General features: G+C 42.7%; 1 protein-coding gene across 4 annotated transcripts in view; it reads left to right on the top strand.

Annotated features, from left to right (window-relative positions):
• The window catches only part of GIGYF2 (GRB10 interacting GYF protein 2), a 138,061-nt gene that overhangs the window by 112,820 nt on the left and 10,507 nt on the right, over window positions 1-14,734 (top strand). For all 4 annotated transcript variants that reach the window (XM_039234494.1, XM_039234493.1, XM_039234492.1 and 1 more), the window contains 4 exons: window positions 1,014-1,250; window positions 9,263-9,385; window positions 12,877-13,080; window positions 13,210-13,415. In XM_039234494.1, coding sequence (XP_039090425.1) covers window positions 1,014-1,250; window positions 9,263-9,385; window positions 12,877-13,080; window positions 13,210-13,415 — 770 coding nt within the window. The remainder of the gene's footprint in view (window positions 1-1,013; window positions 1,251-9,262; window positions 9,386-12,876; window positions 13,081-13,209; window positions 13,416-14,734) is intronic.

The following is a 14,734-nucleotide window of genomic DNA, read 5'->3' as shown; positions in this document are numbered from 1 at the left end:
GAGGTTGCCTAAAAGGAATGGTTTTTGGATAGGTAGGAATAATTGTCGTCACAGGTGAGCTGGGAGCAAACAGGGAAGGACAAGGTATAATAGGAGATCATGAAAAGGTGGGGCAGTGGGACGGTGTCTGGGTGGTTCAGTCAGTTAAGTGTCTAAGTGTTGATCTTAGGTCTTGATCTCAGAGTTGTGAGTTCAAGTCTTGCACTGGGCTCCGCACTGGGCATGAAGCCAGTTTAAAAAAGAGTAAAGAAAAGACAGAGGGAAAGTCTACCCTCCTAAGGGCTAAGGAAGTTATCATTCACAGATTGGTTGACATCTGCTCTTAATTCTGGAGAATGAAGGGGAATGTGCTATCTGGATAAAACACAGCATTGTAGGTACGGTAAGCAAACTCCGTGAGGGAAAGTGAGGAGAGTTCAGAGGGCACATTGGATTGGCTTTGAAAAAGGGAGACATAGAAGAGAGACAGAGGGAAAATGAGCCAAGGTATGGGACAGAGTAGTGGAGGGACGATAGCTCTAGGAGACATGTTCCAGAGGACCCGGGGACACCAGAGGTGTGAATCAGGGATGGACTTCACATGATCTTGTAAGGTTGCTCTGGTTCCAAAACTGGTTGAGGCTTTCCTGGTAACCTGTCCTTGTTGGGTCCTGGTAGCTTTACAAACTCAGCATCCTGAAAAGCCAACTCTGCCTTAATGTAGGAACAGTTTCCAGAAGCTTTGCTACAGTTGGTGGGTGATCTCTTAGATCAGTACTTTGCACAAATGGCCAAAGTGACATTTCTTTTATGAAGAAGTTAGCAAATAAATTAAAATTTTATTCTGTAAGCATTCTAGGCGTTTGTGGCCATTGTAAATTGATTTTAAAAGAAAACTTTTGTCTTATGTTATCATAAACAAAGTTTATGATTTTTCTGGTGATCTGTAGCTTTTTGACAGAAACCTTCAAAAACGACTCAGATTTTTTTAACACAATTAAATTTTATTCTCTTTTATTTTTCTTTCTGGGAAGGAGGAGGAGGCTGCAAAATGGGCCCGGGAAGAAGAAGAAGCCCAGCGCCGATTAGAGGAGAACCGACTGAGAATGGAAGAGGAGGCGGCCCGACTCCGGCATGAAGAGGAGGAGCGGAAGAGGAAGGAGCTGGAGCTCCAGCGGCAGAAGGAGTTAATGCGCCAGAGGCAGCAGCAGCAAGAGGCCCTGCGGAGGCTGCAGCAGCAACAGCAGCAGCAGCAGCTGGCGCAGATGAAGGTGAAGCCCAGGCGCCAGCCGTACGAGCTACTTGCTAATGTTTGTAGGTAGATGCTGGCAGTAGCAGTAGCAGTGTACTTTCTTTAGTACTGAATACTACCACTGTGGCTTTTTCTTCCCCTAAGGAAGCTTCATGCCCAGTGTGGGGCCTGAACTCACCACCCTGAGATCAAGAGTTGTATGCTCCAGGGACGCCTTGGTGGCTCAGTTGGTTGAGCATCCAACTCTTGATTTTGGCTCAGGTCATGATTTCAGGGTCGTGTGGATCGAGCCCTGTGTCGGGTTCAGTGGTGAGCATGAAGGCTGCTTAGGGTCCCCCCACCCACCCCCCCAACCCCCGTCCCTTTCCCTCATTCTCTTTACAAAAAAGGGAGTTGCATGCTCTACCGACTGAGCCAGCCAGGCACCCCTACTATAGTTTTTTGATCAGTGAAAGATAATGATATAATGTAATATGAAAGGGAATAGGACATGAGCAGTGGTAAATCAAGTAAACCAAGTAAATCTACTTGGTTCCATAAATTTAATGTAGCTCAGTAAACATTGGGGATGTCTATTCTGTACCAGTTCAGCACTGTTGAGGCAAAGATAAATGAGACCAGCAAGTGCTTTGAGAGAGCTCACAGGCTTCCCAGAGGGAAAGACACACACCCTTGGATGTGTAAACAGGAGCCATCCCACAGGGCTGGAAGCATAGCTGACTCTGGAGGTTTATTGGATATTGGACTGAGGTAACGTATGCAAAGTGTAGTTTTGAGAGGATTCAAAGCATTATTTGAATTAAGTAGAAAATAAAAGAGCAGTTAAAGGAGCACAGTGGTGGTGGGGAGAATGAATAGGGAGGGCCAGAGTTAGGAAATTGGCCTAATAGCAACTAGCATGACTTTGTGACCTTCTGGAGCTGAGGGACAAAGGCAGAGCTGGGGAGGCTTGTGGAGAGGAAGCCGTCGGTGCCTGTAAAGTTGTGGCACGAGTGATGGAGTGAGAGTAATTGGGAGAGAGGGGCAGCTTTATGGCAGGGCCCACATAACTTTACATTGGGTCTGTGGTTAGCAGTGTGGTTTACTGTCTCCTATCTTCAGGGGTTAATGGGAGAAAGACATATGAACAGGAAATTCGAATACAGAGTGGTGAGTGTAGTGAGAGTTGGCACCAGGCAGTGGTTTTCAGAGTGCAAGCACCTGGGAATTTGTTAGGAATGCAGATTCTCAGGACCCACTCCAGAACCTCTTGGGGGTAGGATCCGGCAATCTGTGTTTAAACAAAGCCTTCCAGGGGTTCTGATCCTTGCTAAAATGTGAGAGCCTCGGTCCACATGGGAAGTTTAGAAAGATTTGCTAGAAAATGGTAACTTGTAAACTGAATCATTAGGGGCGGAAAATTAAAAGAAAAAGCCAAACAGGCAGTTTGGAGAATGGAGAAGGGTTTTGAGAGAGGAGACCTGGGGTGAGCAGAGGAATTAAGTTCAGACACACTGTGGTACTTGGGGAGGAATTTAAAAAGTGTTTACTGTTGCTGGAGAGTGAGGTATGAGAGAAGTGTTGGCAGGGTCCACGTTACTGTGGCTTGTGTATATACTCTGTTAGAGATCAGGACTTAAAGGTGTGTACAACAGAGTGGGCCACTCAGGTGTTTTCAGCTAGGAAACAGCACTGGCAGATTTGCAGGAGCGAATATCAGTACATTGAGAGCTAAATGGAAGATGAATTTGGAAGGAATAGAACTGGAGTTCAGCAGAGTGATTGCAAGGGGCTGATGGAGCAGTCTAGGAGGAGGAGAAGGTGGCGATAATGGCATTGGAAAGGAGTTGAAGAAAGCACTAATTATTGAGTACTTGCTTTGTGTCAAGCACTGGATGACAGCTTTCTACAGGTTACATCATTTCATCTTTACAGCTACACTTAAAAGCTGGGTACCTGTGTTCTACCAAAGAGGAAGAATGTTCAGGAGCTAATTTGCTTGCCCTGTGTCTAGCTGAGAGTTGAGAGCAGGGCCATGGTTTAGGACCCATATGTCTGTCTCTAGGGCCTGAAAAAACTTGTCAGAAGACTTAAGAGGCCACATCATGGAATATGGGGCTGAGGGAAGAAAAGGCATGGGTCACCTCCAGATCTCTAACTTGTCTGACTGTATCTTTTGTGTGTCTGGCTTTGGCTTGTTATCTTCCAATAAAGATTGTAGAGATATTTTATAGGTCAACATTCTGCATGAAGATAAAGAACTTGAGATTCAGTTATGAGGAATGGCTAAAGGCTCTACTGAAAAAAAGTTATTTAAAGATGGCTTCATTGAGATACCACTTATATACTATATAATTAAACCAGTTACAGTGAACAATTCAGTAGCTTTAGTATATTCACAGATAAGTGCATCCAACCCCACAGTGGATTTTAACATTTTCAGTCCCACCTTAGCCTCCTCCTCCAACAGTCCTCTGCTGTTACACCCTACTCCCTGTTCTCCCAGCCCAAAGTTACCCCTATCCTACTTTCTCTCTTTATAGGTTGGCCTGTTCTAGGCATTTGAAATAAATAGAATTGTGTAAGTTGTGTTCTTGTGTGACTGACTTCATTCAGTTAGCATAATGGTTTCAAGGTTCACTCATACTGTAGTATGGATCAATACGTCATTCCTTTCTATGGCCGAATAATATTCCGTGGTACGGATGTGCCAGAGTTTGCATATCCATTCATCAGTTGACGGACATTTGAGATATTTCTAATGGCTATTGTGAGTACTGCTGCTGTAAATAAATATTCATGTATAAGCTTTTATGTAGTTGCATGTACCTAGGAGTGGAATTGCTGGGTCATAGGAGACCCATATATTTAATGGTCTGTAGAACTACCAGACTATTTTCCAAGGTGGCCGCACCATTTTATGTTACCACCAGCAGTATATGGGGATTCAGATATCTCCACATCCTCATTAATCCTTAGTATCTGACTTTTTGATGATAGGCATCCTTGCAGGTGTGACATGATATCTCATTGTGGTTTTGGTTCGCATTTCCCTGATGACTAATGAGGTTGAGCAATACTGGCCCTGAAAACTCAGTTGAGAAATGTTTCCTCTTCTGTATTCTGGAAGAGTTTGTGAATAAGTGGTATTAATTACTTCTTTAAATGTTCAGTAGAATTCAGCAGTTAATCAAACCATTTGGCCCAGGCTTTTCTTTGTTAATAGTTGTTTGATTACTAATTCAGTGTATTTGCTTCTTAATTTTTTTTTTTAACTTTATTTTTGAGGGAGCATGAATGGGGGAGGAGCAGAGAGAGAGGGAGACACAGAATCTGAAGCAGGCTCCAGGCTCCGAACTGTCAGCACAGAACCTGACGCAGGGCTCGAACCCACAGATTGTGAGATCATGACCTGAGCCAAAGTCGGACGTTTAGCCGACTGAGCCACCCAGGCGCCCCAGTGTATTTGCTTCTTATAGGTCTGCTTAGCTTGTCTATTTCTTTTTGAGTAAGTTTTTGGTAGTTTGTATTTCTGTAAGTTTTTATTTAAGTTTATTCAGAGAGAGAGAGAGAGACAGCGAGAGACAGCACAAGGAGGGGAGAGGAGACAGAGAGAGGGAAAGAGAGAATCCCAAGCAGGCTTTGCGCTGTCAGTGCACAGTTCGATGTGGCACTTGAACTCACAAACTTTGAGATCATGACCTGAGCTGAAATCAGTTTGGATGCTTAACCACCTGGGTGCTCCCATAGTTTGTATTTTTATAGGAATCTGTCTTCTTCATCTAGGTTCTCTGATTGGCAGATGGCTGGTCATGGTATTCCTTTATGTTCTTTTTGTTTCTTTAAGATTAGCAGTGATGTCCTTTTTTTCTTTCCTGATTGTAATAATTGGAGTTCTCTCTTTTTTTTTCTTGGACAGTTGAGCTAAGTCAATTTTGTTGATCTTTTTCAAAGGATCAGCTTTTGATTTTACTGATCTTTTCCTATTTTATCTGTTTAATATCTTTATTTTTTTTTCTGTTTTTAAGTGTAATTTCCAGTCTCTAGTATTTTAAGGTGTAGAAGGTTATTTTAATTTATTTTTATTCTATTCCATTCTATTCTATTCCATTCCATTCCATTCCATTCCATTCCATTCCATTCCATTCCATTCCATTCCATTCCATTTTATGTTTTTAAATAACATGTGTGAGTGGGGAGGGTGAGAGAGAATCTCTAGCAGGCTCCACACGCGCTTGTGGGTAGGGGGGACAACATGGGGCTCGATTCCGTGACCATGAGATCATGACTTGAGCCGAAATCAAGATGTTCAACTGACTGAGCCCTCCAGGCACCCTAAGATTTTCTCCTCCTTGGCTTTCAGCATTTTTACCATGATGATGTCTATTTATGGATCTCTGTGTTTATCTTGTTATAGTTAAGCTTCCTAGATGTGTAAATTAATGTTTTGAAATAAATTTTGACCATGGTGTCTTCGGAGACTTTTTCTGCTCCTGTATCTCCTCTCCTGCTACCTGTATTGTGCACATGCTGGTGCGCTCAGTGGCACTCCCCGTTTCTCTTGAGGCTCTCTTCCTTTCTCTCCAGTCTTTCTGTTTTTTGGATTGTGTAATCTCTGTTGAACTGTAAGTTTCGTTTATTTCTTTCTTTGATCAGTTCAGATATACTTTTAGCTCCTCTGGTGATTTCTCATTTTAGTTACCTGGCTTTCTAACTCCAGGATTTCTTTCTGGTCTAGAGATAATCTTGATCTTTCTGTAGATTTTCTTTGATTTGACATTGTCATCGTGCCTTCCTTTACTACTTCATTCAAGGTTTTATTATAGTTCTCTGAACATATTTATAAAACTTTGATGTTTTTCTTAAATCTGACATCTGGTCACTTCGTAGGTGGTTTACAGCATCCTTTCTTATGACTTTACATGTCTCCTGTTAATTTTGTTGGAAACTGGACTTTTTTTCCGATAATATGTTGTAGGAACTCTGGTAACTGGTCCCGCAGGCCCCGTCTTTGTTTTGTGCCCGACTGAGTTAATTCAGTGACATCCCGGGCTCTCCCTGCCTCCCCAACTGGTGGAAGTCTGCTCCTCTGAGCGTGTCCACAGTCACTCTGGGATCCCCGCTTTTGGCAGAACTCCCTTTGATTATCTTTTTCTAGCTTTGTAGCTTTGTGTAGCTGTTAACCTCCACTGATTGCTGCCTGGATTGCTCTCCCCGCTCTCAGAAGTGCCCTGGGGTGTAGATTGCTTCACAGACTGATCTAGTGAAATTAGGCTTCTTTGAAGAGATACTTCCTGAGGTCTATTGTTGAGATTGGTTCTGACCCCAGGAGAACTTCTTTCACCTCTTTGGTTCTCTGAGACAAAGTAGGGGCCTGCAGTTTAACCCGTATCCCCAGTAAATCTACCAGTCTCCTCCCAGCTGCCGTTCACCCAGCCTCCACTGTTTTTAAAAGTGCCCTTTGGCTTAGACTCCTCATTCTCCACAGTCTGTTACAAATAAGGTCAGTTCCTTTAGGAAAAGGTCTGGAACTCTGCATATTCCAGTCTGTTCCCGTCACCTCCACCCCAAGGCAAAATTAGGAGTCACAGCGAGCTCTGGCGCTGGTGACTGTTGTGTGCTTTTCTAAGTGGCACTCTGCTTAGGAATCGAGGCCTCGGGGGATGGACAGCGGCCTCGGTTTTTCATGGCTTGCCTCTCCCTGTGGCATGGTAGCCTTTTGAGTCAGGGCAGTGGCACTCCGGACCCTAGTCGTCCCAGGAGCACTGTACTCAAGGAAGTTTCCACGCTAGAAGTTGGGGGCTGGGCATAAGAATGGGGCCCCCACCTCTCAGCTGCCCTTGCCTGTACCTTAGCCTCTGCAACAGGTAGCTGTAGCCAGGAGGGGAGGTGCTGGTGTTGTGCTCTTTATAAGAAGCCGGCCCACTGACTGGCAGCCGACAGGGACAGGGAGGCCTGTGTTCTGGGCTCTGCTCATCTGGAGTGGCGTTTCTGGCTGGCCGAGCCAGGAGTTGGGAGAGAGTGGATCTTGGTGGAAGTACCATGGACTCTCATTTCTTACCGAGTTTTACCAGGTTTTCCTGAAGAAATGTTTCTTCATTTGCTATATTCCTATATGTTCACTTCCAGAGGCTTTAAGTAATTTTTTGAAAAACAATTTTCCCCCATTTTGCTGGGGAGAGGGGCCTACAGAGCACCTTGTACTGTCATACCAGAGATTAACGGTCGTTTTTCAAAGTAAAACACAGTGCTAGAAAAAACAGTAAATGTTCTTAAATCAGTGAAACATACGAGGCATTCAGGGGATGCACAGTGGACCAGACTCCCTGTTAGCTGTTTGTGATCTGGGAGTGAGTTCTGGAAGTAGGATGAAGTGTAGTCCTCCGAGCAGCCAGTGCAGGACATTGGTTGAATTCGAAACTGTCCTGGGGCTGTGTTGACGGAGTGATGGGTTATTATTTTCTCTGTACAAATAAGACTTAAAAGAAAACGACAGCTGTCTGCAGACACTTGTCCGTCATGTGAAGAAGACAGCTTTGTTCTGCATTTCTCCGCACAGCAGCCCTGTGAGTCAGGAGCATGGAGGGCAGTGAAGTATGTTTTGGTGCAGCCGTGGGAAGGCTCTCAGAGGTGCCGGAAGGGGGAGCAGGCATTTTGTGGGGGGAGAGTGCATCTCTTCCGGGTGCTGACTGACGGTCTGAAGAGGACTGGGGATTGGTTCCTAGGGTACACTGGGGTGCCACCTCTGCTGGGATTTTGAACAGCTTTGGGGGTTTCTGGCTGAATGTCTGCATCAGAATTAAAAATATATAAATTCCCTGGCCTCACCTTGGGATCTTCTGATTCATCGAATGTGGGGCCAGGGCATCTGGGCATCTGCATTTTTATAGGCCTTCCCAGATGCTGCTGCTGTGTTCGAGGTCTGCTGCCTTACTTCATCTTGACAGTGCCTTCCAGTATGTCATTGCCTGTGGATAATAGGAGTTCATTTATGCTTAATTTTGCCTACCTAGTCCCCAGTCTTTCTCTCTTAGCCTCCCTCCTCACCTCGCCCCCGTTACAGCAGGGGTGCATTTTGGGAGAAATGCCCGTGCTACCTAGTGAATTAGCCCCAAAATGGTAGGCCGAATGGTGTTCGGTCATGCTGAAGGTACTCGTTCTGAGGGCTGTTTGGGAATGCCAGCGGCAGTTTAAACTGTTTGTGTCCTTATTCCACCAGTTCCAGGTTAAAGAGATTTCTGCTATAGACCCATTCTTCTTTTAGGGTTTTTGGGTATTTTGTTTGTATTATTTTTAGTAAACCTATTGCAAGTCTGGTTAGATTTGGTTTTTGTTTTTTTTTGTTTGTTTGTTAAGAGCCACAAGCTGTCTCAAAACTAAAGTATGTGTTTTTCTGGCCCAGAAGACCAAGAGATTCCCTTAGAATAATCAAGCATTTGAAAACATTAAAGTATTCCGGATGCAAATATTTACACTCTATTTTAGTCAATAATTTTAAAGGATAGGAAAAATAGAATTATTGATTAAAAACAGCCTAGTGCTCATGACTAGAAGCCACAGCCTGGTTAACAGTGATTCTCTTTCATAAAAGACTTATTAAGAGCTATGCCTGGCATCTTTCGTGAGCTCCCCACCTCAGCTTTTTCTTCAGAAATCTTGCCTTTCTGCCTTTCACTAAAAGTAGCATGTCATGTCCTTTATTGCCTCCTTGGATTAAAAATGTGATTCTTTTGTTTACTGTACATCTGTGTATTGTTGTATATGTTAATGCCAGATGTAACAAATTCGCAGTCCCCAAAGGGTAGATCAAATAAAAGTGTATTGTGTATATTTTAAGTTCTAAAATAGTCTTGGGTTTGGAGTGGTGACAAAAATTTCAAAAGCAAACTGGGAGAATTCTAATATACAAAAGGATCGCAGGAGGAATTTTGAGTTAAATGTTTAAATGGAGTTGAAGGGAACGTGAATGTTCTACCTTTGCATAATGCTGTATTGCCTCTTCGTTCCTGTCCACCTTTCCTCACGAACTCTTCTGCCTTTCTTTTTTGTTAGCTTCCCTCTTCTTCCACGTGGGGCCAACAGTCCAATACAACAGCATGTCAGTCTCAGGCAACGCTGTCATTGGCTGAAATCCAAAAACTAGAAGAGGAACGAGAACGGCAGCTTCGAGAAGAGGTACATTTTAAAAGTAAAAGTGGTGTGGTCAAACAGTGTTCCAGAATAGCTCGTGTGCGTTATGGGTGAGTGGTTCGTAAAGATCATGAGTATTGTCATGTGTGTCTGAATTGAATGTTCATCATTATGCTCTTTAGCTAGCCTAGAATTTGGGGACTCCAGCAACTATGAGGTTGCTGATAGGAATAACATTAAGATTAGTTAACATGAGGGGGGTGCCTGGGTGGTTCAGTCAGTTAAGCGTCCAACTCTTGATTTTGGCTCAAGTCATGAGCTCACAGTTCATGGGATCGGGCTCTGCTCTGACAGCGTGGAGCCTGCTTGCAATTCTCTCTCTACTCCCCTTCCCTGCTCATGCTTGCTCACTCTTTCAAAATAAATGAACTTAAAAAAAAAAAAAAAAAAAAAAAGATGAGGTAACATGAATGTTCTTGAGGAAGTAGCTCATAAGTAAAAGTACATGGAGTTTTCATATGGGTGAGTTTTATGTAGATATGCTTTTTATAAATTTGATTTTTAGAATGCAGAATATATTTCTTTTCTCTGAGGATAGTAGGTTTTCTGTGTAGCCTAGAAAAATTTAAGTATGGCAGAAATTAAGTTTTTCCACTTGTAAGTCTATATCCTGTAGTTCATTATTAGGATAAGAAGGATACAAAAGAGTGAAGGGGGAAAGGGAAGAATATAGTTCTTGACAGAAGAGAAAATGAGTAAGTAGAATGGTTTGGTTCTGCATGCCATTAGGTACCGTATTCATTCATCCATTCATCTGTCCACCCAGCACATATTTGCTGACACCTTCTCAGTTGCAGTTGAGTTTAGCCGGGTCTAAAACAGACAAAATTCTCTGATTTTATAAAGCTTGCCCTCTGGTTGAGGGGAGATGGATAAGAATTGGTGGTGGTAGTGATTGAGTGTCTAGTTTTAGGTGGTGTGATCTAGGGAGGCCTCTGAAAAGGTGGCACGAGGTAGCAGTCTTGAAGAAAGTGCTTTACGTGGATATGACTTGAGGCAAAGCAGTAAAGTTGTCATTTTTGGATCTGGGTGGTGTGGTTCACTGAGGGCCATGGGACGCAAAGAGTTGTCTATACATACATACCATGTAGTGTGCTTGACCTTTTATCCACTAGGTGATACTGTTTTTTCACCTTATTTCCCATCCTCTTAAAAAAAAACAAAAACAAACAAAAAAAACTGCTTCCTGTGAAATAATTTCTTTTCTAAAAAGTTATCAACAAATATATGTAGAGCAGAATATATCTACTCTCTTCAAGACCAGAAACAATTCCAGTATCTTTGGTCTCCGCTGACTTAAAAAATAATCGTGGTCAGCAGAATTGGAATCTGGGGTCTTTTCTTATTCATGTTTGTCTGTCAGGAGTTAATGATTGCCTCATTTGTGTTTTCATTTGATGAATTCTCTTTTAACTGTTATTTTTTCACACTCTCTGGGAGGTATAAAATACTGCTCAGTAGCCATTTCCCACATGGATAAATCTAGGATAACTGTATTTCCTTCTTTTCCTGGAGGAACCCTTTGCACATGACCCCCTAACCTGTTGTTAAAATCTGGACACTCTTGGTTTGCTGCATGGCTTCTTCTGTTTTCTTTCTCAAATTCTTGCCATTTGTATGTTGCCCTCCTGGACTGGCTTTTATTTTCTCATATTTTCTCTCTTATTTTTAATCTGTCTATCTGTTTTGATGGGAGCATTTCCTTAAACTTCTGTTTCAGGGCTTCTATTGAGCTGGAATGTATGTGATCTTAATTCAAATTTACCGGAGTCTTTATTTTGTTCTCTTAGTGCGTTTTATAGCCACATTTTTAAAAATCGAATTCACATTTTCCTTCCTAAAATTACTTACTGATGCCTTTTTAAAAAACTAGCTTGTTCCCATTTTCTCTTGTTTCTGTTTCCACTGAATTTTGTTTTTTTACTGTTTTTTTTTTTTTTTTTTTTTTTTTAATTTGATCATTGGCTTTCATCTTAGAAGCTTATGTCAAATGTTTTTGATCTTCGGCTGTTTGTTTATATTTAGGATTAGGGGCTCTGGTATACACAACACCTTGGTGGGCTTTGCTGCAGTGCTGTGTGGCCCATCTGTTCTGTTGGGGGGCCCTCCCATCTGTATCTGTTGATGTATTCTTTGGTGCCAGGTCAGCTTCCCCACAGAACAATCCACCCGTCTGGTTCAGCTGCTAAAGAGGAGTGTTTCAGTTTTCTGATCACCGCCCACCTGCATCGCATTGCAGAGCCGTCTTTCCTCTGTTACCCAGAGTTCCCTCTGTTCTAATTCCTGAGCTTTCTAGATGAATTAGCCTGTTTCTGAGCTTCCTTTACTTAGGTTTCAACTTACTGAGTCTGTTACTGCTACATTGGGTATCATTATTAATATGCTTTTTTCCCCCCCTTTCTTGTTTTTTTAAAGACCTGCACGTTGTTAATTAAAGTTTATTTATTTTGAGAGAGAGTGCATGCACATGTGAGTTGGGGAGGGGCAGAGAGAGGGTTGGGGAGAGAGAATCTGAAGCAGGCTCTGCACTGTCAGCTCAAAGACCGATGCCAGGCTTGAACCCACAAACTGCAGGGTCATGACCTGAGCTCAGCCAGCTGAGCCATCCAGGCACCTCTGCTTTTCAGCTTGTAAAATCTGTTCTTTTTGTCCTTATGGGTTTACACTTTTTAAAAGCAATATAGGGGTGCCTGGGTGGCTTAGTCGGTTAAGCGTCCGACTTTCACTTAGGTCATGATCTCGCGGTTCATGGGTTCGAGCCCCGCATCGGGCTCTTGTGCTGACTGCCAGCTCAGAGCCTGGAGCCTGTTTCAGAGTCTGTCACTCCCTCTCTCTCTCTCTGACCCTCCCCTGCTCACGCTGTCTCTCTCTCTCTCCTAGAAATAAATAAAACATTAAAAAAAAATTAAAAAAAAAAAAAAAAGGCAATATATATGGGGGCACCTGGGTGGCTTAGTCGGTTAAGCGTCCGACTTTCGCTTAGTTTCATGATCTCGTGGTTCGTGGGTTTGAGCCCCGTGTCGGGCTCTGTGCTGATTGCCAGCTCAGAGCCTGGAGCCTGTTTCGGAGTCTGTGACTCCCTCTCTCTCTGACCCACCCCTGCTCAGGCTGTGTCTCTTTCTCTCTCTCTCTCCCCTAGAAATAAATAAAACATTAAAAAAAAAATTTTTTTTTTTAAATAAAAGCAATATATATGTATGTATGTATTTTATTTTTTTCCTGTCATTTTGGTAGGGCTTTAGGAAGTTCATATGTATTTCATCTCTATACTTAACCAAAAGTCCTACTTAATTTTTAATAAGGGATTCTGCATTTGATCTTTGTATTCTCTTAATACCTCTGGTAGTTTACATCTGTGTTTGAAGCAAAGTGGTTAACCCTGTCAGTATATTTGCATTCCATTTATCACACTGGATATTTGTAGCTAGCGTTTTAAGATCCAGAATCTTAAACTGTCTCCTGTTTTTGTGCAACAGCAAAGGCGGCAGCAGAGGGAATTGATGAAAGCTCTCCAGCAGCAGCAGCAGCAGCAACAGCAAAAACTCTCAGGTTGGGGGAATGTCAGTAAGCCTGCAGGTGCTGCAAAGTCTCTTCTAGAGATACAGCAGGAAGAAGCCAGGCAGATGCAGCAACAGCAGCAGCAGCAGCACCAGCAACCAAGCAGAGCCCGGAATACTACGGTTGGTTCACCTTCCTAAGCACGCATTGTGTGGAGTGGTGTTAGAAGTTACCTGTTCTGACCTCTGTGGACACTCTTTTTATTTTTGTAGTATTGGTAACCACATCATTTGTCTCTTCTTCTTTAACAGCATTCCAACCTGCACACCAGCATTGGGAATTCTGTTTGGGGCTCTATAAATACTGGTCCCCCTAATCAGTGGGCGTCTGACCTAGTCAGTAGTATCTGGAGTAATGCAGACACTAAAAACTCCAACATGGGATTCTGGGATGATGCAGTGAAAGAGGTGGGACCTAGGAATTCTACAAATAAAAATAAAAACAACGCCAGTCTCAGGTAGGGCTCAAAATGATCAAACCTATGCTCCTTGGAGGGTTGGGGGGTGTCGGGGGTGGGGCACGCTTGTGGAGTGGGATATTGGGTGGGCATGCTTATTTTCATCCATGTCCAAGCATGGAAGGTTGTAGTTTGGTGATTGCTTTCTTCCCCATGGAAACACATCTGTATTATGTCTAGGGGCTCTTTGTATTGCTGGGCACCTAGTCCATTGCCTGTCACTTGGTAACCACGTAATAAATATTAGGAGTAGTATATGTATAAAGTTTATTTATTTTGAGAGAGAGAGAAAGTGTGAGTTGAGACGGGGCAGAGAGGGGGAGAGAGAATCCGATGTGGGCTTTGGATGCAGGGCTTGATCTCACAAAACGTGAGATCATGACCTGAGCCAAAGTCGGACACTCGACTGACTGAGCCACCCAGACATCTGGAGGAATAGTATATTTTTGTTGTTGTTGAACATATCTCCAAGATACTCTCTTTATCTTATAGCATTTTTTCCCTAAATTTATATTTTTAAGTTAGTTAGACTGTAGGGAGTATTATAAACACCTCTGTAAAAACCTATATATTTATATGGTAAATGAATTACATTTTACCTTTGTCTTTCTTTCCTCAGTATACAGTGTTCTTGGATGAGCATGGGTTTTAGTAATAAATACATGAACTTAAATCCCAGCACTACCACTTATTAGCTGTGTGACCTTGGGCAAGAGGGAACCTCTTTGAGCCTCAGTTCCCTCATCTGTAAAATGAAGATGATAATAATGACTTCATGGGCGTGGTTGTACAGATTAAATGAATGCACACGAAGTAGTTAGTGAAGTGCCTGGCACATAGTGACTACTTAATAAATGGTAGTGTTGTCAGATTGTCTTTTCTCATTTGAGGGTCTCATATATTAAGAGTAGGATTCTAAACATCTGTTGGTTTATTGAGCATCTTTGCCAGGCACTGTGCGCTAGGCCTTGACATACAATATCTTTATTCCTTATAATCCAAAGAAGTATTAGTACCATTTTACAGATGAGTAAACTGAGGCTTAGCAAAATTTAAAAACTTACCAAAGGACACATAGGAAGAATTTAATCATTTTTATGGCAAGAAACCCTGTTTTCACAAATTAGAATGCATTAGCTGAGGCTAGGTTGTAAGTGGGTATTGAGTCCCGCAGCCCCTAATCCAAATATTTGAAGTATGTTTTTTTTTTTTCCCCTCCCCTTCTTTTTTGGAGCCAAGCGTTGGATTACTGGACAGCCATCCAGTGTTGCCAAGACATTATTTATGGTGTTGTAGTATATTCATATAGTAACAGTTTC

Source organism: Hyaena hyaena, unplaced genomic scaffold (genome assembly GCF_003009895.1).
Source record: "Hyaena hyaena isolate Hyena2069 unplaced genomic scaffold, ASM300989v1 scaffold_86, whole genome shotgun sequence".
NCBI lineage: Eukaryota > Metazoa > Chordata > Mammalia > Carnivora > Hyaenidae > Hyaena > Hyaena hyaena.
This window is presented reverse-complemented; position numbering and strand designations above follow the sequence as displayed.